We start from the raw sequence: 21685 nt of genomic DNA on the forward strand, positions 1-21685 counted from the left end.
TTGGTTGGTCAGCAGTGGTTATTACACCATTGGCAAATAATGAAATGTGTGTACATTAGCAACAACCACAGGGCCAGCAAGACAACCCACAAAAGTACCTGAATAGAGGCCACGAGACTTTTCCTGGGAGGGGAGAAGCAACACACACACACACACACACACACACACACGCACGTGTGCACGAGAACACTAACATACCACAGAATGGGAAGCAATAAATTATGGGCCTCGTGCCTGCCTGGATCCTAAGAAAAGGCACAGTTAAAGAGCAAAGCCTCCCCAGGCCAGCTTCCTATGTGTCCCCTGGGTGGGCCCTGGGTCTGGCAGTGGCCAGGCAACGCTGGAGGCCTGAGCAGGGCTTGCTCTCCCTGGGAAGAGATGAGCTTAAATATCTGGCGTCTTACCAGAACTATATACAAGAAAAGTGGCCACCCTGGCCTCACAGGGGAAAGGGGCTCATATGGGCCTGTGTCAAGTCGCCAGCAAGTCCCGGTCCATGGCAGGTGCTCTCCCAGGGGCAGCCTTTCTGAGGGCAGGGGAAGGGGGTCAAGTGAGCAAGGTGAGCCCAGCTGCGAGCATGAGGACGCCGTGGTTCCTCCCTCCCCCAGGACTCAGAGTCAACCTATGGAGTTCAAGGCCTGGAATTTCTCCCTCAGGTTCCGTACTCTGCCCTGCTGGCTTTGGTCTGCTGGGTCCCTGGGACCCTCTTCCTTAGGCCGATACTCTGCAGACTCCTGCAACTCCTGGTCCTTCCCCATCTGGGCGGCTGCAGAGCTCAGTCCCTGCCCACTGGCCGCCTCCAGCCCTGCGGCAGGGCCAGGCAGGGGCCCCTTCTCCATGACAATCATCCGCCGGTTGTCCTCCAGCGTGAGGTCTGCGGTGACATGCAGGGCCTCCCCTCTGTCGGGCTCACTTGGCGGCAACTCCCCCAGAGGCTGGGGCTGGGCCGCCTCTGGGCTCAATGGGGCCCGCCTAGCCTTGAGGCTGCCGCAGCGGCCCAACCTGCCGGAGGGAACCAGCTGTGGCTCCCTCATGTTCTCCGGCAGCGAGCGGCTCCGGTTAACTGGCACTTTGCTGGGCCAGCCGCCCTTGGTCTGGAGCGCCTCGTCCAGGGAGGCGTACTTGGAGCAGAGCTCTCGGACGTCGGGCCAGTTGAAGGTCTCAGTGTCAAAGGGGCTTCGAGGGCCGTGCCAGGCTCCCGGTGGGGTGGTCCTTGGGCTGGTGGCCGAGGAGCTGAAGGAGACATGCTGTGGCGACATCTCCCTGCAAGAGCCAGGCCTGGGAAGGCTGCGCTCCTGGACCGCAGACTGCTCGTGATTGGAGAGAGGTGGCCCCAGTTTGCTCACACCTGTGGGGAGAGAGCAAGCCGCCTGAATCCCAGAGCAAGAGGACGTGAGGGCTCTCTGAACTGGCTATAGCAGCTCCCCTTCTGGGCAAGGGTGGTTGCTGGGGTTTGGGGTGTGATGGGAGAGAAATCCCTTTTACCATCTGCAGCCCCCGTATCAAAGGGAAAATGAGAAGAAAGAAGAAAAGGCGGGGAAGAGGAGTCAGGAATCAAAAGGAGGAGACAAGAGCTTCTGCTCTCCTGGAAAAGAGAGGCCCATGGCCCTGTGCCCTTGGGCTTTAGAGCAGTTCCAGGGCTCACCTCAGCCCTCTTTCTGGTATAGGTTCTGTAGGGGGTCACTTCCCCAGAAGCCAACTGGCTCCTAAAAGGTGTTCCCAACTCAGGCTTGCGGGAAAGGCCCCCTCCCCACCCCGTCGTACCTGTGCCACCGGATGGTGCGCCAACCTCCTCCTGCACCAGGGGGACGGTGGAAGCCACCTTCTCCCAGTGCAGCGGAGGCCTGGCTGTCACTGATCTGCTCTTGATCCGGAGACTGTACTGGCGAGCCAGCTGGTAGACCTTGTTCTTGACTCGCTCGCTCACGTGGCTATCCATCACGTGGGAGAGCTGTAGGATGTGGGGGTGCAGCGGGGTCACCAGCTTCCCCTGGGCGTCACTGCTCAGTTCCCTTACCAGCTCCTTCAGCTCCCGGGCCAGGTGGGTGGGGCTGCGGGGCTCGGTAGGGGAGGCGCTATCTGGGGATGCAGCTGCTGACTCCTCGGTGATGGCTGCCAGCTCGTGCTCCTCCAGGATAAACAGGGGCTCGTGCAGGTCAAAGCCGTTGGCCTGGCTTTGGCCCGGCCCCTTTGGAGGGCTCCCCTTGGGAGCCTCCATTCCCTCCCAGATCTTTACCATTTCCGAGGATGGGCGGAACTCAGCATCTGTGATAGGAGCTGGGTCCCCAGCGCCAGCCTGGCCTGGTCCTGGGCAGTCAAAGAGGGCCACCCGTGAGCCCACCTGTCTCTTGTGCCCCAGTGGAGCCTGTGGCTCCGGGTCTGGCTTGCGAAGGCTGTTGATTCTGGAGACCGAGTTTCTCACAAGCCCTTTGGGGATGAAGGAGAGGCTCTCCCGGCGCCGGACACTAAAGCCTGCATCTTGGTGCTCTGCATTTTCGTAGTACCTCTTGATTCTGTCCAGCAACTGCCGGTCTTGAGAGGAAAGCTTTGATTCCTTTGGGCAGGAAGACCTGTCTGGCTCTGCTGGGCAGCCTGGGCCCGGGGCCTCTGTCCCATTGACAGAAGGTTCACTCTCTGCAGCCATCCCAATGCTGAGTTCCACTTCTGGAAGGAGCTGAGAGCCCAGGGAATCTGTGGTGCCACCACGTGGGGCTGGGCCCTTCTCACCATCGTCTAGGCTGACCATACTGCTGCTCCGGCTGGTCAGCCTTGGGGTCCCGAAGCCACTGGACTTGCCGTCCTCCAGGGCCAGGCTGCTCCGCCGAGAGACGCTGCTGACAAACAACTCGGCAATGACGCTGGCCTGGTCCAGCACAGAGGGAGGCAGGAGGCTCTCAGGCTCGTGGGAGGCCCCCACCTCCTCCTCGTCGTCCTCGCTGCTCAGGGCCTTAGGGTCCTCGGTGCTCTCGGCCACCATGAACTCTGCCATGTCATCGGGGGGTTCCAGCCCCAGCAGCAGCTGGTGGGGGTCAAGTTGCATTTCGAGGACCTCGGGGGCCTCTGTGTCTGAAGGTATCTCTTCGGCGCTAGGACCTTCCACGGAAGTAAACACCTCCTGCTCGGTCCCAGACTCGGTGTCTGGCTCAACCTGGGATAGCACAAAGGGCTCGCATGAGACAAAAACCTCCCTCAGGGGACCCGTGGAATGTGCGGACAGTGTGGCCTGCTCAATGCCTAGTAAGAAGGGGCTGCAGTTTAAGAAGCAGGCAATCAGATGGAACAGCACTCAAAAGTGGGGCAGCAAGGAGAGGATGGCCCTCAGTCACCCTGCAGTTGGAGTGCTGGGCCCATGTCCTCAAAGCCAAGGAAAATTCTAGGAATGCAGAGTGGTAGCACCTCTCAGTGGCAGCCTCCCTGAGCGGTACAGGGACAGGGTGAGAACATGCAATACTGAACCAGATCCACAGCCCCAGGACGCCCCTTCCTCAAGCCCTAGTAGTGGGGAGTCTGTTCTGGGTTGAAACTTGGGCCTGAATGACTCCCCTGAAGGGCCAGGGTCTCCTGTGTGGGTCAAGATCCAGAGGGCAATAGGACCATGTGCTGAAATCCCATCAGAGGACGAAGATGGAGATGAGGTTCCTACCAGGCAGCCTCCACCTTTGTGCCTGACTCTGCCTTTGCCCAGCAGATGGCAAAGGAGGAAACAAGGTCGGCAACTCTCTTCTGACCACATCACAGGTCATTTGAATCGTAAAATCAGCCAGTATAGGCGGCTTTCCAGAAGAGTCGTTAGGGAGAAGACAAGACAGCACTCTAAAATCTGAGGAACCAGAGCTGATTCCAACCGTTCTAGTCTAGCATCTGCACAGCGGGACCCAGGAGCTAGGCCCTGGGTTGGACACTGTCCAACACAATGACTGCCAGCCACTCATGACTCCCGAGCATCTGAAATGCAGCTAGTCCACGCTGCAAAAACTTCACACCGAAAAGTACAAAATACCTCACGAGTAGCTTTGATACTATGTGTTGAAATGATAATAGTCTGGATATACTGGGTTAAATAATCCTTTACTGAGACTGCTAGAATATTCAAAATTACACGAGGCTCACATTCTATTATCATCAACCAGCACCACTCTAAACCCTTTTCCAGTGTCACACAGGCTATAAGTCTTGTCCTGGCTGTAAGGATCACCTTGGGGGTCTAGATTTCTTGAAATTTTCCTTGTATCTCTGGGAAAGCAAAGGACTCTGTTGCATATAACCCACAGATAGTGATGGGCTGGTGGTGGGGGTGGGGAGGAAAGAGTGCAGGCTTCTGGGTCACAGACCCAAGTCTAACCTGAGCTCTGCCCCTTAGAAGCTGTGCAATGTCAGGCACGTCACCTAACCTCTCTGAGTCTCGTTCTCCCTGGTAGAGCTGGTTCAGAAAACAGAAGGAAGAAACAGAACACCAGGCATATAGAAGGTGTCCAGTAGATATCAACACCTTATTCCTTTGCCAGGTGGGACAGGCATGATTTAAATGTCTGGCATGCTGGCAGGGCAGGGCCTTATGCTCTATGCAAGGAGGCCTGGCCAAGAGGACCTAAACTCTGGTCACTTCCAATAACTGTGTCCCTTGGCAAGAGACTGCATCTGCCCAAAGGAAGGGGTGCTGCTCCCACTTAGTAGCTTCAGTCATTCCCGACTCTGCGACCCTGTGGGCTGCAGCCTGCCAGGCTCCTCTGTCCATGGGATTCTCCAGGCAAGAATACTAGAGTAGGTTGCCATGCCCTTTCCTCCAGGGGATCTTCCTGATCCAAGAATCGAACCAGGATCTCCTGAACTGCAGGCAGGTTCTTTACCATGGAGCCACCAGGGAAGCCCCAGAGGGAGGGGTACTGTTTTCTAATTCAGAGTAAGAAGCTGTCTGTCACCAAGCCACATGCCCATAGGCCAGACAGGTTTCCTGAAGGCATGAGAGTCCTGGGGAGCAAGATTCCCTGTCCCCATGGGCCTAACAGGAGAGCCATGTCTGAAAGCCCCGCCTACAAAGCTGGAGATCTGGGCTCAGGAGGGTATGCACAATCCCCATTCCACCTGCTGGCCACTCACCTCTGGCAGGGAAGTCACAGACTCAAAGTTCAGGCACTTTTCCTCAGGAGTTGGAGACAGGCTCCTGGTCCTCCCGCAGCTCTTGGGTTCTTCAGACTCCCTGCGTTCCTTCCCCTGCAGCAAGCAGAGGGCAGTCATCAGCTTCCAGAACAACAGGGAGCTGGTCCCTTCTGCATCCCAACCCTGACAGCACCTCTTGAGCCCCAAGGGGGTTGGGCTACACTGAGATCCAGCATTGGACCTGCGCCATCCAGAGTTGGCCTGAACTGCCAAGTCTGGGAGACTCAGAAATCCCCACCAGGCATGCACCCGCAGTGTGCTGACCTCCCCGCCACCCCCCAGCCTGCCCCATTAGTCATGCCCACTGAGTAGCATGCTGGTTAGCTCCAGTACTGGAACAATGAATGCCAGGGGCTCACCAGGGCGTGACAGCGAGCCGGGGGTTAAGAAACGCCATTGGCAGGAATGAAGGAACAAGGACGGAAGGGTGAGGACAGCAGGGAAGGGGACTCACGGACGGGCATGCACATGCCAGGAAGCATGCAAGGAGGAGGGGAGATCAAAGAGACACCTCACCATAGCGCCCCGGGAGAAAAGTAAAGCGTTGGCCCGATAGTGCCAGCAGTGGAGGGCGGCCAGCAGGGAGCTGGCAAAGTCGGCTACCTGCTCCGCCACTGCCAGGCTCTCCTCCTCCTCCTCCTCCTCCGAGCCTGAGGGCTCTGGCCTGGCCCCCTTCTCGCTGCCTTTGTGCCCTGCCAGGTCCTCCAGAGAGACCTGAAAGGCCTGCTCCTCCTCCTCCTCCTCCATCACCTCCTCCTGCTCCTCCTGGGCAGCCCCTTCGGCCTCCAACTGCAGGCCCCGAGCACAGGGGGGCTGTCCAAAGTCCAGGAGCGTGCCAACACTGCCTGCGTGCTGTGCAGAGCACAAGGCCCCCTCGTGACCAGCCTCTGGGCAACCCCCCTCCTCCTGCAGTTGCTGGCGCTGGGGAGGCTTCGCATCTATAGACACCCAACCTCTGGGCTCCCGAGTGGCGCGGGGGACTCTAGAGGTGGGAAGCTGGGCTTGGGGCCTGGGCAGGATCTCAGGACCCAGACAGGCCCGCCTGCCCCAGGGAGAGAGAGCAATATGAGAGGATCCAGGCTTGGGCCAGCCACCGGCAGGCTGCCACCCCAGGAAAAAGGTACAGAAGGGTACTCTGGGCTTATTCATCTCCAGGACCCTCAAGACAGAGCCTGGTGCCCAGTAGGTGCTTGACAGGTGTCTGCTGAGTAAGTGACGATGATGAAGGCTGAGCCAGGCAGTTCCCCCCAACCTGTCCACAGTCCCCTCACCCCTGGCCTTACCTTCACTCTTGTGGCTCTGGCTGCTCCACCACCGCCAGATCCTGGCACATGGGCGAGGGGGGAGGGAGAGGGGAGATCAGTGAGCAGGAGAAAGAGCCCCCTTACACAGGCCTGAGGCCCAGGACCCCCCGGGAAAGCCGTCATCAGGGGCTCCTGCTCCCAGAATCTTCACAGGACTTCCAAAGGAATGACTGATGGCACAGGAGCCCGGGGTGGGGGTCACTCGCTCCTGCTATTAACCAAGGACAGGGAGACAGGGTGCGAGGTGTGTAGGGGGAGAGCCCGGACAGCAAGGGTGAAAGGCCCACTTCCAGGGAGAAACAGAGGCCCCTCTTCACCATCCACGTCGCCCCCACCCTGCTGGTCGTCCACTCCTCCCGCTCACCCTCGCCCTAGGGCTCAAGGGGATAGCCGACCACTACTCCCTCACTCACCTTTCTCACTGAGTTGCCTGAACAGACGTCTGGTTGGCTCTGAGGAGGAGAGCAACAGGCAGAGTCAGTGCAGGCTGCAAACTGCCTGGCCTGGCCCAAGCCCCATACTCACAGCGCCACCGGCCCATCACCAGCTCAAAGTCCACTCCAGCCGGGCCCCCGTGGCCCCGGGGCCTGACAAAGGCTGCCCTCACGCCCAGTCCACAGGGAGCCACTGCCCACCCTGGCTTGGGGGGCTCTGCTGTGACTGACAGCCCCCAGAACGAGGCCTGCCCACTAGCCCTGCTGGGGCCCTCAGTTCTGGGGCCACAGCCCCACACTGTCCTCTTGAGAATGACGAGCCTCTCTTGGGGGCCCTGGCCCCCACCTCAAGCCCCACCTCTCTGCACAGAGCACATCAGGGCCTTAGTGACACCCAAGCCCCTTCACAGCGCCCCCACAGGAAAGCAGAGGTTGCATCCAACTTGCTATGGCCTTTAAGGCCTGGCACCACGAAGCCCCGCTGCCCAGCTGGACAAGGGCTGCCCAGGCCCTGAGGACAGAATACACCCATTAGGCCGATGGTGTCAGCACCTTATACGCAGCCTTTCTGGGGACAGACCTGAGATAGAGAGGCCAGGATGAGAGGACAGGTCTAAGGAACCTCTCTACAGAGCCGTGCCCTTAGCCCCTACTGCCCTCGACCGCCTGGCATCAAATGGCAGCCCCACTATAAACTGGGAGTCAGAAGGGAGCTCTCCCGAGGTGCCTCAGCTGTTCCTGGACAGGAGAGAGTATTGAAGAACTGTTTTTTCTAAATGCGCACGGGCACACACACCTACCCTCCACCTGCATCGAGGTAACCAGACACCTAGTCGTTTTTAAAGCGAGAAGTACAAAAGGCTCTACTCTTTCAGTTTAAACTGTGTAATCAGGAATATTTAACAAGAATATCTAAGATGATGACAACAGCACCTTATTTATCCAGAGAGTGTACTTATCTGCCCATCCCAACTCTGCACGTATGAAGCAGAAATAGGCCTGGAGGCGGTCACAACAGATGACTGAGAACAAGCACCAACGCTCTCCCACTGGCCCGGATCCTCCCTCTCATTGAGGTCCTGACTGATGTTACACACATTTCTTACACATTCAATCGATTAATTTGTAACAGAGGAGGGAAGAAGGAAGGGCTCCTACAGAAGAGCATGCGGACTAATAAGAAGTAACACTGTTCACTGTAAAGATGGAACTGCTTAACTGCTCTGTTGTGTCTGGCTCTTTGTGGCCTCATGGACTGTAGCCCGCCAGGCTCCTCCTCTGTCCATGAGTTTTTCCAGGCAAGAGTACTGGAGCGGGTTGCCATTTCTTCCTCCAAGGGTTCTTCCCAACCAAGGGATCGAACTCGTGTCTCCTGCTGCGTCTCCTGCATTGTCAAGTGAATTCTTTCCCTGATGGATTAGTGGAAAGGAATCTATCTGCAATTCAGGAGACTCAGGCTCAATCCCTGTGTTGGGAAGATCCCCTGGAGGAAGAAATGGCAACCCGCTCCAACATTCTTCCCTGGGAAATCCCATGGATAGCCTATGGGGTTCACAAGAGTCGGACATAACTTAGCAACTCAACAAAAACAACAAAACTAAAACACAAAAACAAAACCCAACTGTTTTAGTGTTTACAGGCTAAAACCTCAGCCTGGGGAACCGTCAGCTCTGAAACAGCTCATTTCCCGAGTGCCTCGCTTGCTGCAGCTGATGTTAGGACAGGTAGTACTATTATTACCACTGCTGCCGCTTACTAAATACCTCCACATATTAGAAGCTTCCAAGTCAAAGCTATGGCAAGTTAAGAGGTAATGTTAGAGGGATGAGAGAATTACAGAAGAAGGGACAGAGAAGCAAGAGGGGCCAGAGACTTAGGAAGTAACACTCCCAATTTGAGGCTTTTAACACATGGCACCAAAGACCTTTTGCAACCACGGCAAGTTTGCCTAAGGTCTGAGATCCACTAGAACACCACCAAACAAAACACACAAGAGCTTTCCAGACACTGCTCGGCTTCATCCTCCAGAAAAACCGAAGGTTCTACGTCAATCCACACAGTTGTTCAGGGGACCTGTGGGTCTTGCCAATCAAACCCCACGCACTGTGGGGATCCCAGCCAGGACCCAGCTCCCATCACTACTTAGACTTTCTCTTTAGGGGTCTCTGAGATGGTTCTCACCCCAATTCCCACCTCAGGTGGTAGTTTGACAAGTGCCTGGCCAAAACCAGATCTATCCCTGGGCCTCAGACTGAATGAAGAGGGTGAAAATTGACACAGAAAACACACACACTCATCACTACAAGGGCAGAGAATAAAAGCAAGGCTTTCTCTTTTCAATAAATGGTTCATTTCAATACCTCCAAGTACACAGCAGCAAGCCCAGTCGTGGAAGAAAACCCAGGAAAGGAGAACAGAACTCTTCCCTGAGACCCAAAGTAAATATTTCCTGTCTGGATCTGGTGCCACTTGAAATCCAACTCATTTTCCCCACGTCCTGCCTCTGCTCTGTTCCAGAACTGGGCTGTGGACCATCCATGACGTCCGAGCATTACTCTGGCTAACTCCCAGTGTTCCAAGTGGCAAAGGAGGAAGGAGTCAATTGTGGGGGGGCTAAGAAGGGGTGCCCGGAACAAGCCTTCCTAGGGCCTTGTAAAAGGAGAGCTGTCCAGCCCTGGGTAGGCAGGAAGGTGTCAGAGATGCCTGGTGGAAGGCAGGAGGCTCCAGACGTACCCATCCACACCACACTTACCCCTGGCCCCTCAACCCTTCCTGGGATTTCCAGAGAGGTGAGAGCCAGCCCCAAATGCTGCTGTAGAAGGTTGGTTCCCCACTTGGTTAAAGGTCCTGAAAAGAAGCCTCTGTGCCCACAAAGTCCCTGCCTTACCAGACTGCCGGCGCCCCTGGTGCACGTGGGTGGACACGTCGTCCTGGGAGCCCTTCTTCAGGCGCTCTGGGCTATGGCGGTACCGATTGGGATCTGCACCCAAGAGAGACGACCAGGCCTTTGGGATACCATCAGCCTTGGCATGGACTCTGCCCACCCCTGACCACAACTCTGCTGCCCCCAACCACAACTCAGCTCCAGGGCCACAAGCCTGCAGAGCTCTTCCAACCTCCCCGCGCACCAGGAGCGCGAGGCACATAGCGTCCCGCCTGTCATCAGCACCAAGCCCTGGTCTCGCAGTAGACCCCCAGCCTTACAGAAGGAGCCTCCCCCATCCTCCCTACTCTCTAGACTAAGTATCCAGCAAAGCTCCCCCAGGATACAGTCTGACCAAGAGACAGGCACCATTAGGGACAAAGCAAGCAGGAAGGGTGAACTTACAATAGGAATCCATTTCCAAGATGGCTTCTTTGGCCTGGAAGGGAAGGAAACCCACCTCATGGCTACCTTGCTATGAGCCATTTCTCCCTCGGCCTTGCAGTACCAGGACCCCCCACAGGGCTGGTACAGAGGACCGCAGCATCCGCTGAACTGACCCCATTGTCCAGTGGGGCCAGTGTCCAAAGGTGAGGCCCCAGGGTTCCCCGGAGCTGGCTCTAGGGGACAGCCACTCCCGGCCCCCCATCAGGCACCCCGGGAACTCACCTTCTGGGGGATGGTGGTATGGTGGTTGTCCAGAATGAGCCTCTTGATGTGGTGAGTCCACCTTCGTTTCTCCTCCACTGTTTTGGCCTGGGTGGACCCAAGAGAGAAGGAGGGGGTCACCATGACAGGCCTGAAGCCATCTGGCATGGGCTGGGCTTCCGCCGAGGGGGGCAGAGGCAGAAAGAAGGCTGGGGGTGCTGAGGCTCCCTCAACTCCTCAGCACAAGCCCGAGAGATACCCCCAAGGACCTCTGCCTTTCAGGGGGAGACTCCAAGGCTCCCGCCGCTGAGGGAGGGGCGGGTTTTTTTCCAGCCTGCACCCCGCAGGCCCGTGGGGGTCTTGTCCTGGCCCGCCCCTCACCTGGATGTTGTACTGCTGCTTGCCGTGCTTGTAATGCGTGACGGTGAAGCACAGGGACTCTCGGGTGCTTTCGATCAGCATCAGGGAGGAACACTGGGAGGGCAGGGGGAGATGGCAGTCAAGCCCATGGCGGGGAGCCAACCAGGGACCCCACCCCTCAAGGCCGTTGGGGGAGGCAGGGAGAGTATTCTTCTAAGGCTGGAGCTGTGTCCACCCCAACCTGAAGCCCAGCCAAGTCTGGCGCAGAGCTGGAAAGTGGAACCGGCCCGTCAGGAAGGCGGGAAGCAGGGGAGGAGGAGGTGTGGCCTGGTTACCGGGATGTGGCCCTTGTAGACAAAGTGGCCGCCCCGCTTCTTGGTGACGAGCAGCGCTTTGTCGAAGAGGAAGAAGGTCTTCTCGCTGCGCACACGGTGCACGCGGAACGTGCCCTCCAGGACGAGCTCCCCGTAGGTGGTCAGGTCTGGCCCCGTCCAGTTGAGGAGCAGAGACTGAATCTCCTGCAACAGAGAAGCCCCAAGCCCCAGGATCATGATGCTGGAGACCCTGCTGGGACCACGCAGGGCCCCCTGGAGTCACCGCCTGGGTTTCACAGAGACAGGCCGCACCAAGGGCTCCCCCCAGAGAAGCCCGTCTTCAAGGACATCACCCCTCAGCTTGCATTCCCTCTTCCAAGCCTCTTCCTGCCCGAGCACCCCTGCCTGCCCGCCCCTCCAGCTCTCAGCTCCAGAGCACCTGGAGCCGGACCGCGTGCTCGTGCCTCCTCTTCATGTCGTTGATGTACCAGGCCACGCACGTCATGGTGTCAATGGCATCCTCCACCACCTCAAAGCCGTCCTCTTCCTCATCAAAATGCTTGGCGATCTCCTGTGCGGGGGGCGGGAGCTTGGGCTCAAGGGCCCTGCCCCTCCCTCAGGCCCCCATGTCCTCGGGAGGAGCCCCGGGTTACCTGGAGCAGCAGGTGGTACTTGAGGATGCGCTGGACCGGCTTGAGGAGATAGGAGCCCAAGGGCAAAGAATGCTGCAGCAAGTCCTGCTGGTCCCGGAAGAACTTGGCCTGCTGCTTGTCCTGCATGCACTCGGTCAGGGCGGCCACCGAGCTGCCAGTGGGAAAGGGGCCGTCACCAGAGGGGCTCTGGAGGGGGAGGCGGGGTGCTCTGGACTTGCCAGATGGCTCTGCCTCCCCTCTCCATCCTAATTACTCACTTGGGGTAGTTGTTGCAATACTGAGTGTAGATATCAAACTCTTGGCTCTAAAGAAAGACCAAAAACAGTCATTTCAGGGAGACTCGCATTTGCCTGTAAGCCTGGGTGTATCAAAGGCATGCCCCTGGGCCCCGGAGCACACTCTTCCCAAGCATCTGCAGATTCATCTCTGTACCCATCCGTCTCAGACATGCCATCCACCCAGCAGCCCCCAGTGCCACCCGAAATGCCCTTGATATTCAAGGCAAGGCACCCAGCGCTTCCCCTGGAGAGAGGTCCCTAGCAAGGCAGAATGGTGCCAGGACCCAGCCGTGCTTACCCTTTCCACAAAGCAGCTGGCCACGGCCACAGGGTCACTGTTGCAGCTGTCCAGGTCTCTGAGTAGCTGGCTAGGTGAAGGGAAGGTGGTCATCAGACCGTGGACCACTCACAGCCTCCATGGTCACCAACACACCCCCTCCCCAACCTCCTGGTGCCCAGACACACATCAGCCCTGGTGTCAGTGAGCGCCACCAGGGGCAGCAACTATGGAAAGGAGCCAGCACCGCAGCAAAGATGGGGGCAAAACAGCCATGCGCTCCACCAGTAGGAGAGGGAGAAAGCACACCAGTACCCACCTCGGAAGGGGACACAGCTCCTCTGCAGGCAGAAGGAGTCAAACACGCAGAACCAGACATTAAAGGGGGAAGGAGATAGGGAGAACTAGCAAAGGGACCGAGGCCCCCAGTTCAGAAGGATGCAGAAAACGGGAGAGACAGGGTGAGTCCCACCACTGCTTGTTCTGAGACGGGGGCACGAGAAGAACACCCGGCCTCCCTTCCTGTGCTACTCCTCGCCCAAGCCCACACCCTCCGGTCCAAGCTGCATCGGACCTCCCAGCTTGCCCAGCAGTAAGTCCCTCTGCCCATCTTAAGGGGCCTGGGGCAAGGTTCCTCCTATCCCATCAATGCTGCCCCCACAAGCTCTGCTCCTCCTAGCCAGTGCCCTCTCCCTGGGGAGTCTGGGGGCCCTGGCAGCCACTCATGTGTGATCTTCATGGAGCCCTTTTGTCCCTGAAGCAGCCCCTCGCCAGGCCTTGCTCAGCCTTCCTCTTCACTCCTTGCCGGGCTTGTATGTTCCCCTACCTAATGGGTCAGATCACCTCCAGGGAGCCCCAGCTTCCCATGGAATCAGGGGGAAGGTGGAGAAGAACGAAGAGATCTGCATGTGGGGGACCAAGATGAGAGGGACGGGGGAAGAGCTTCACGTGCAAGGGTGCAATAGTCCCTGAAGGGGCGTTGGCCCAGCCTGGACCCAACATGAACACCGCCTCACACGAGCCCCTCTGCCCATCAGGTAGCACACTGGGCCCAGGGCACACAGGCCCAAAGGCCCTCTCTCCTGAAGAGAGCTAACTGTATAGGGAGGGACCACTCTTCCCCACTTCAGCGATCAGACCCTGGGCCGTGCATCACAGCCCCCGAGTAAGATCAGGGACATCGGGGCCCCTCTCCAGGCCCTGAGATGGGGCTCACATTAAGAACATGGGGTGTGTCAAGCTCACTCATACCTGTTCAGTGCATAGATGCTTTCTATGTTCCCAAAGAGGGCGCTGACTTGCTCTGGGTTCAGCAGCCCTGGCGTGTCAATGATCTTCAAGAGGTAGTCCTGCGTGGAGAGAGGCGTCAGAGCCCAGCAGCCCCCCGGGCACAATCCAGTCCTGTCCCATCGCCCCACTCACCAGCCACGCCTCATTCCTGGGCTGCATTTTCCTGCTGTGACCATTTCACAGACGTCACCTACTGCCCTGGGACGGCTGGTTCCGCCTCACAAATAATAATACCCACTTGGAATCGCAGAATGTGACCCTCTTTGAAATAGGGTCTTTGCAGATATAATGATTAAGGATCATCAGATGCTACCACACTGGATGTAGAGTGGGCTCTGAATCAAGTGACTGGTGTCCTTGTAAGAGGAGAGGACACAGACAAACTCAGAAAAGGCCACGTGAAGACAGAGGCAGATAATGGGGGGACACAGCTACAGGGCAAGGAACAGCGAGGGTTGCCAGCAGCATCCAGGAGCTAGGGGAGAGCCCTGGAACGCACTCTCCCTCAGAGTTTCCAGAAGAAACCAACGCGGCCAGCAGTCTTGAGTTTTGACCTCTGGCCTCCTCAACCGGGACAAGATAAACGTATGCATCTTCAGCTTCCCCTGTGTGTGGCTGCCCGTTAGGCAGGCCTAGGAAACGAGCACATGTCCCTCCAAAGGGCAGAGAGCTTCCTCAGCGGCAGCCACACAGTCACCTTCTTCCTTGCCCCTCCCAGTGTGAAACGCTCACGTTGGCCCTGCAAGGCCCTGCCTCTTCAATTTACAGAGGAGGAGTCTGAGGCAGGGGTTACGCAGGTGCCTAAGACTCCACAGGCAGGAAACAAGAGGAATCTGGGCACTGTGCAGGGAGGGGCCCAGAGCCAGTTTCTTCATTGTGGCTCCCTCTTGGATAAGCACAGGAATCCCCACTCTCCATGAAGGGTGCCTACACCCCAACCATCCGCAGAAGTTCTGCTGGCCCAACTACTGACGGGACCCCCCAAGTCACAAGGTGGCATGAGCGGCCAGCAGCATCCCCGGCAGGCGCCATGAGGGAAGCAGATACTGAGAGCAATATGTCAGGGAGAACGTTCCTCCTCCCATGGATGGAAGTAGGGTTTTGCCCAAGAGCTGGGCCACCGGAAGCCAGAGGCCAGCCCCAGCCCCAGAAGAGAGGGCTGTTCCTCTGGACCTCAGCTCCCCGAAGCCTCACCTCCACGATGCTACGCAGGTCCCGCACATACGTGCGCTCCGTTTCCACGATTTCCCGCACCACCCGGCCCAGGTAGCCGAACTTGTCCCCAGGCGCCACCGGCCGCATGCGTTTGCTGAAGGGCGAGAGGGACCCCCGCATGTTCCGCCAGCCGCTGGAGTTGTTGTTGCTGTTGGGGAGATGCTGGCCACACGGGGAGCCCTCCCCATTCTCGGCCAAAGCCTCGGAGCCGCTGGGCTCCTCCATGGCCCCGCGGCTGTCGCGCGAGGAGCCCGACGAGGAGGTCGTGGAGGTCAGGCTTGCTGGCCGCTCCTGGCTGCCGTTCTGGTGCAGGGAGGCAGAGACGGGCATCCTGGCATCGCTGCCTGGCGAGGGCGTTCCGGGGATGTTCTGGGCAGGACAGACAAAGGGTCAAACCTCTGGAATCCTCGCAGAAACAGAAAGTAAAAGGGTGGCTGCCAGGGGCTGGGGGAGAAGGGAATGGGGAGTTACTGTTTAATGGATACAGAGTTTCAGTTGTGCAAGATAATGGGAAGTTCTATGGATGGAAGATAGTGACGGATGCACAACAATATGAATGTACTCACTCAATGCCACTGAACATTTTAAAATGTGGATTTTATGTTACATGTATTTTACCACAATTTTTAAAGCAACAATTCTGAATCTCAAGGAGGTCCTTTCCTTCCGATTGTATGAGCATCTATGAGGACGCCCAAGTGACATTCCTGCTTGTATCCAACAGTGTCGCCTCCATCCTTCCCAGAGTGGAAGAAAGGTGGACCACCTCCCGGATCAACCAAGGGCTCAGAAAGCTGAGGCCCCAGAACAGCTGGCAGCGGTCAAGGGTGCCTTCTGATGGAATCTGCAGCCCGGCCCCTCTGCTCCTGCAAATCACCCAGCCTCCCAGAGCCTCTGCTCCTCACCAGCTCCCCTGAGGCTGTCCCCCCGCAGTATGCAGCGAGCTGCTGGGTGTACTTGGTGCCCAGCACAGAGCGACGGCTCCATTAAACCATCAAAAACAGTGATAGTACCGGCAGTTGTCAAAAAGCACTCCCCAAGTGTCCACCGGTCAAGGATCTGGCTCTTAACAACCTATATGCCAGAGAGTATGTGGGACTGCAAAATCTCTGGGGCACCAGTGCCTTAACCACGAACCTGAAACCTTCTGGATACTGACAGGGAAGACAGAGGAGATGATGCAAAGGCTGAGCCCACGTCACCTCCTTGCCCCAGTCCCCGGTGCTTGCTTCTGACTCAGCCAGGCTCCAGAGGCACAGGAAATTCCCCAGGGCTGAGGCACGGGTACGTCTCCCAAACTCCCTTCGGCACAGCCAGGTCAGGGCAGCATAGCAAGCAGGAAACTGCTCCCAGGTGAGGCAAACATAGCCTCAGGCGGACTTTACTCCCTAAACAGATGGGGTGGCTCACAGATAGGCCAGCCTGAAGCGGCAAGCTGGGGAGGCAGGGCGGTAGCTGTGGCCTTTGGGAAAGTCAAGGACACTCCACCCCCACCCCAGAGCACCAACGCCCATCAACATCACTTTCCAGAATGTTCATTTGACTGCTGTTTCCACAGGAAAAATGTTCTAAAGCATCTATTCCACCCTACTGTCCCAATGCCTTCCACCCCTAGCGCTAGGACTCACAAGTGACTGGACCACAAGTCAGAGCTATGAGAAGGGTCAAGATGGTGCTATCACTCTGGCAATCTCGAATTTGCCCCCCTGGTTTTCTGTGCCTCTACCCCAACTTGGAACCAGTGTCCCCACCTGGGCTCTGGCTTTTGCAAGTGTTCTCGCTACCTGGCCATTACTTCCTCCCCAACACCCACGCCATACCCCTAGCCTGTGTCACTTATACCAACCCTTGGGTCTCAGTGAGAAGCCACATACACCCAGAAACCAAAACTGGGGGTCCCTTCTGTGTACTCTTACAGCACCCCAGGGTTATCCCTTTTGTAGCACTCATTGTGTAAGACTCCCAGCCGCAGGCAGTGACCTAAGGGCAGGGGCCTTAAAACGTGATCCGCAAATGGCAAACCGATAATGATGGTAGATGAACCAGTATGACTACCAAGCTAAAGTCAGGAGCACAGAGACTTGTTTGCCGTGCACGCTAGCCCAGCGAGGACCCTCCCAAGCACAGCAATTTCCCACTGCAGGTCTCAGCTAAAGGAGGGGATTCCCTCCACATGAGTCTCTCATCTTGCAGATGAGGACACCATGGCAGCGCTGGGGCCAGTCCTGACTGCTCCCTCCTTCCAGATGCAGTCAAAGCATTAATTAACAGGATCACCTTGGTGAAACCCAGCATCTCAGGAGAGCCCCTGGGAAACACAGCACTGCTGCTTTCTCCTGTCTCCTCAGAAGAGCCTTTAAGATGAACCAGCTAGTCATTTCTACCCACTGGTGGCCTGTTGTTTCAGACAAAGAAAGAGACCCGAACTCCGCCCCAGCCCTTAACCCCAGGCGCGGTGGGACTCGCTGAATAGACTCTGTGAAGTGACTGACCCTCTTGTGACTTAAAAATCTGTATATCTCAGCAGTGATTATTCATCTGTCCATGCACCATTTTATATAACACAGTTTCGTGTTTGATTTAATTCAGCAAACCTATATTGAATATATGCTGTGCGCCAGGAAATGTGTCCTTCAAAGCAAGTGCACCATCAGGCACACCCCACCCCCCTACCCCATCTCCCCTCCAGCCCCCGAGGCCTGTCAATCCCAGCTGGGACAAAGGGGTAGGGACTTGTGGCCTAAGACCTTTCCCAGATGAAACCTGGGGTCAGTCAGCCCCTGTGGGGATGCTAAGCGGAAAAGGCCCAGGTCTCTAATGGACTTCACAGCTGGCCAGGTCATGGCCTCAAAGTGAAGGATTAGTCACAGCCCCCCACCTCCACCCCACACACAGTCTCTCAAGAGATTTCTCTCTAAAGGGTATCTTCGAGGTCACTCATTAGGGACTTCATCACCATAGGGTCCCCATGCACACTTCAAAAGCCCAGGAACGAATGCATCTTTTCTACTTGGAGAAATTTTCTCTGACTGCACACAGCCACCTGCCTGCAAACCAAGCTCATATTTTCATAGCACCCATGCCCACATCCTCCTGGGGTTAAAAGAAAGCATAATGGCTAACAGCTAAAAATGGTCCAAGTGCTGTAAACGTAACGACGCTTTTATCTCATAACAACTCTATGAAGTCAGTACTATTATTATCCCCATTTTACAGATGCAGAAACTGAGGCCACAGAAAGAGCATGCGGTAGAGCCTGGATCTGGACTCAGGCACTCAGGCCTCAGTGTGCGTGCTCTTCTGCCCCTGCCCACTGATGGCTGCCTCCCTGATGGATTTCACACCAGCTAGAACCAGAGCAAAGGATTAGCACAGCCCTAGATGCCATGGCTTTGCCTAAGCATAAACCATGGGGAACATATTAAGACATAAAGGTCATGGCTTTTAATATTTTACTTCCCTCACAAAGGCCAATGGAGGTTAAAAAAAAAAAAATGAGAATTAAGATTCCTTAAGGCTATTTCTAGACCTCCTACTATGTGACCTTTGCGCATTTACCTTTTCCTTGGAACAACACAGAAAAACACATATTCCTGGTCAAAGGACTGCAGGTGCTAGAGAAGGGAAGTGGCAGGAGGGCACCAGGATCAGATTATAACTCCTCGGATGATGAGAGAAGCCCTGCAGTGACCAGGAGACCTAGATTCACAAGCCTCTCGTTCTCTCCCCTGGGCAATAGGACTTGCTGGAAAAGAATACAGAGACCCAGAAAGGAAGGGTAAAGAGCAAATGGAGCAGTCAGAGAAGACCAGGCAGAGTCCAGGTGGGACTGTTAGCAGACACCATCAGATAGTGAGGGAAAAGGGACATCACACCCCGTGTGAGTGCCCTCTGGTTCTAAAAACCCAATCTCCACCCTTCTGTGGTGTTCCTGCCTGGAAAATTCCACGGACGGAGGAGCCTGGCAGGCTATGGTCCATGAGATCGCCGAGTTGAGCACGACTGAGCAAGTGAGCACACACACACCTTTCTGTAGTGGCGTTCAGGCCCCCCAGAGACAGTGGAAGACCTGCCTACGGAAGGGCTCCCGGGTAGAGGCAGCCTTTCCTTCCTCTCCATGGACTATCACATCACCCCATATGGTAAGATTCACCCCAAGGCCAAGATTGGAACTCAGGGGTCTTTAAACTCATCTTGGAAGACACTGTCTGCTGGGACAGTGGGCGCCTAGAGGAGGTGACAGACAGCAGCCAAACCCCAAGCCACAGCCCACCGCATCACCCTGGTCTCCAGCTCCCTAAATATCCCTCCTCACTGACCCCTTCCGTCTTTTAACAGGAATCAATCCAATCAATCATCAGTCAGTCTTCTAGAAAACTTTGTATCTCCCACACCTGAGAAGCCCACTGTGATAGGGTCCCTGAGACCTTTCCAATCGGCCCCATAAGCTGCTCAGACATGTACCTTTAAGAGTTTGGGTGCAGGAAAAAAAGCGAGATGAGTTTCTTTTCAACTTTCTCTAAATTTAAACCCAATCCACACCCTTCCTCCACTCACACCTCCTGGGGACCTTTCCTGAACATCCCCAGGCAGGGAGGCAGGTAGGCAGGCTGCAGCAGGCCTCTGAGTTTCCCAGGACGGCTGACTGGGGCCAGATTCCACATCCTTCTCCTCCCTGCGAGGCCTTAGCACCGTGCCCCCGATCTGACCCGGCCTCCTGCCTCCAACAGAAAAAAACGACCAGCCAAACCCACCAGAGCCCCCATGTTCTGTCCTCAGGCCTCTTGTCAATAAGGCAGTAGGACCCTGCTCTCCAGCTCCACCCCAGCTTCAGAAAGAAGGTCCCATGGGGGCGCTCACCTGGATGGAATCTTCTGGACAACCTCGGCTTCTCTAGTCCTGGGAGTCCCCAGGTCTCACTAACACACCCTTCCAGCCCTCCTTCAGGGGCCGGCAGGCCGAGAAGGCAGGAGGCTGTGTAGGAGGAGCTGTGCAGGCCAGCACTCGGAGATACTCCAGAAAACATTTTGCTTCAGAGAGGCTGGGTCCAGGTGTGGAGGTGGCTGACGTCATCCTTTCACCTACTACCCTTCGCCCCACACCCGGGAGACGGAAGGCCGACATGCCACACCTGCTCTGGAGGCAGATGGAGTGACAGAGGAGCTCCCCCAAACGCAACTGCTCCAAAGTCCAGGGGCCCCAGGAGGGAAGGGGAGTGGTCATCTGGTACCTGCCAAGTGGGCCAAGTCCTTCCCTCCCTGGGGACCGCAGGCAGCACAGCCCTCCTTCTCCACCTTCTCTCATCTCCCAGCTCCCAACACCTGCTAAGTATTCCAAAGGTTCTTCAACCCGGGCAGCCACAGCCTTTGATCTTCCCCTCATTGCACTGTCAGGATCTGCTCATCCATAAGGTAGCAGAAGGGAGATACAGAGAAATGCTCCAGCTCTTCCAGACAGACAGGACGGGAGCAATGTGAACTTCCAGAGGTCTCACCTCAAGATCCTGAGCCCAGGTGTGCTACACGCAGGGGCATACACACACACACACACACACACACACACACACACACACAGCTCAGTATCATGAGGGTCTACACACACACACAGCTCAGTATCATGAGGGTCTACACACACACACACACACACACACACACACACACACAGCTCAGTATCATGAGGGTCTACACACACACACACACACAACACACACACACGCTGCTGCCCAGCACTGTCCCCACAGAAGCCCAGCTCCTGAGCATCTATTCCTATGGTTCTCTGGGCCAGCAGAGGGTGGGCAGAGGTGGGTGAGGTCACACCAGCAGAGGTCACCTCTCGCCACACCCTTGAGGCTTTCCTGAGGACAAGGAGGATCCCTGAGAGGGGCTGACTCTTTCCTCTCTCCCTCTGACCCTCCTGTCCCTCCCTGGGGACTCAGGGGCCCCAAGCACCTAAGGACAAGGGAAGCTCTCCAGGGACTGTGTTCCTTGTGAGCAACGTGACTATCACAGAGGCTGTGCGAACTGTGTGACCAGGGTTTCTGGGCCACCCAAACCCAGGCCAGCTGGCTCAAATTCCTGTTCCCTCATGAATTCATTTTCCCTCATGAATTCCTTTTCCCACCACCCAAGAATAGCAGGGGGCCACCAAGTGTGCCTGAGTCAGCTGCTAGGAAGGACTCTGGTTGCCAATGGAGCCCTCCCACCTGAATTCTGGGACAGAGTCTGGGCCTACAGACTAAAGTCCAGAAAACTCCCTCGGCCTGGCCTTGGAAGGGAAGGAAAGCCCCAGGCATCTCATGTCAGTGGGAGTACTGCTCACCCACATCCCCCTGTCTCCACCACACACAAGCCCAATATCTGCTCATGTTACTTCTCAAACCTGCAAGGTGTCCCAGACATTCTCTCCCTCCCCAAATGTGGTCCAATCATCATCCTTAGAAAGGCCTCCCCAACCATCACCAACCCATCCAACACACACAATGATGCAGGCCGAAAATGCTTCTCCCCCAGGAATATCTACATCTTAATCCCTGGATACAAGGAGACTATCTATGTAGCTAACCTTATATGGCAAAAGAAATGTTGCGGGTATGATCAAGTTAAGGATCTTGAGATGGGGAAGACTGTTCTAGATTATGTGGGTAGGCTCACGGTAATCACGAGGGGCCTCACAAGAGAGAAGTAGCAGGAGTCAGAAGCTGATGTGACAGCAGAGGCAGAGGGATAGAGCGAGAAACTGGTCAATGCTAGGCTGCTGGCTTCGTCAACGGAGGAAAGAGACCACAAGTCAAAGCATCTAAGCAGCTTCAGGAAGCTGGAAAGGACAAGCAAAC

At 56.4% G+C, this 21685-nt stretch overlaps 1 protein-coding gene across 7 annotated transcripts in view; it reads right to left on the reverse strand.

Moving 5' to 3' along the window:
* PLEKHG3 (pleckstrin homology and RhoGEF domain containing G3) overlaps positions 1 to 21685 on the reverse strand; it is a 45546-nt gene continuing 23861 nt past the window's right edge. For 2 of the 7 annotated variants that reach the window (XM_044924846.2, XM_025295360.3), the window contains exons 2-18: positions 14833 to 15222; positions 13600 to 13697; positions 12370 to 12439; positions 12051 to 12097; positions 11794 to 11944; positions 11580 to 11711; positions 11162 to 11344; positions 10848 to 10940; positions 10488 to 10574; positions 10224 to 10257; positions 9783 to 9875; positions 6875 to 6913; positions 6441 to 6481; positions 5674 to 6009; positions 5098 to 5211; positions 1765 to 3148; positions 1 to 1348 (exon numbers count right to left, since the gene is read on the reverse strand). In XM_044924846.2, coding sequence (XP_044780781.2) covers positions 618 to 1348; positions 1765 to 3148; positions 5098 to 5211; positions 5674 to 6009; positions 6441 to 6481; positions 6875 to 6913; positions 9783 to 9875; positions 10224 to 10257; positions 10488 to 10574; positions 10848 to 10940; positions 11162 to 11344; positions 11580 to 11711; positions 11794 to 11944; positions 12051 to 12097; positions 12370 to 12439; positions 13600 to 13697; positions 14833 to 15222 — 4023 coding nt within the window. In that variant the 3' untranslated portion in view covers positions 1 to 617. The remainder of the gene's footprint in view (positions 1349 to 1764; positions 3149 to 5097; positions 5212 to 5673; positions 6010 to 6440; positions 6482 to 6874; positions 6914 to 9782; positions 9876 to 10223; positions 10258 to 10487; positions 10575 to 10847; positions 10941 to 11161; positions 11345 to 11579; positions 11712 to 11793; positions 11945 to 12050; positions 12098 to 12369; positions 12440 to 13599; positions 13698 to 14832; positions 15223 to 21685) is intronic. The other 5 variants (XM_045162043.1, XM_045162041.1, XM_045162042.1 and 2 more) reach the window with 5 other exon arrangements.

The sequence above is a fragment of the Bubalus bubalis genome, chromosome 11 (assembly GCF_019923935.1).
Source record: "Bubalus bubalis isolate 160015118507 breed Murrah chromosome 11, NDDB_SH_1, whole genome shotgun sequence".
NCBI lineage: Eukaryota > Metazoa > Chordata > Mammalia > Artiodactyla > Bovidae > Bubalus > Bubalus bubalis.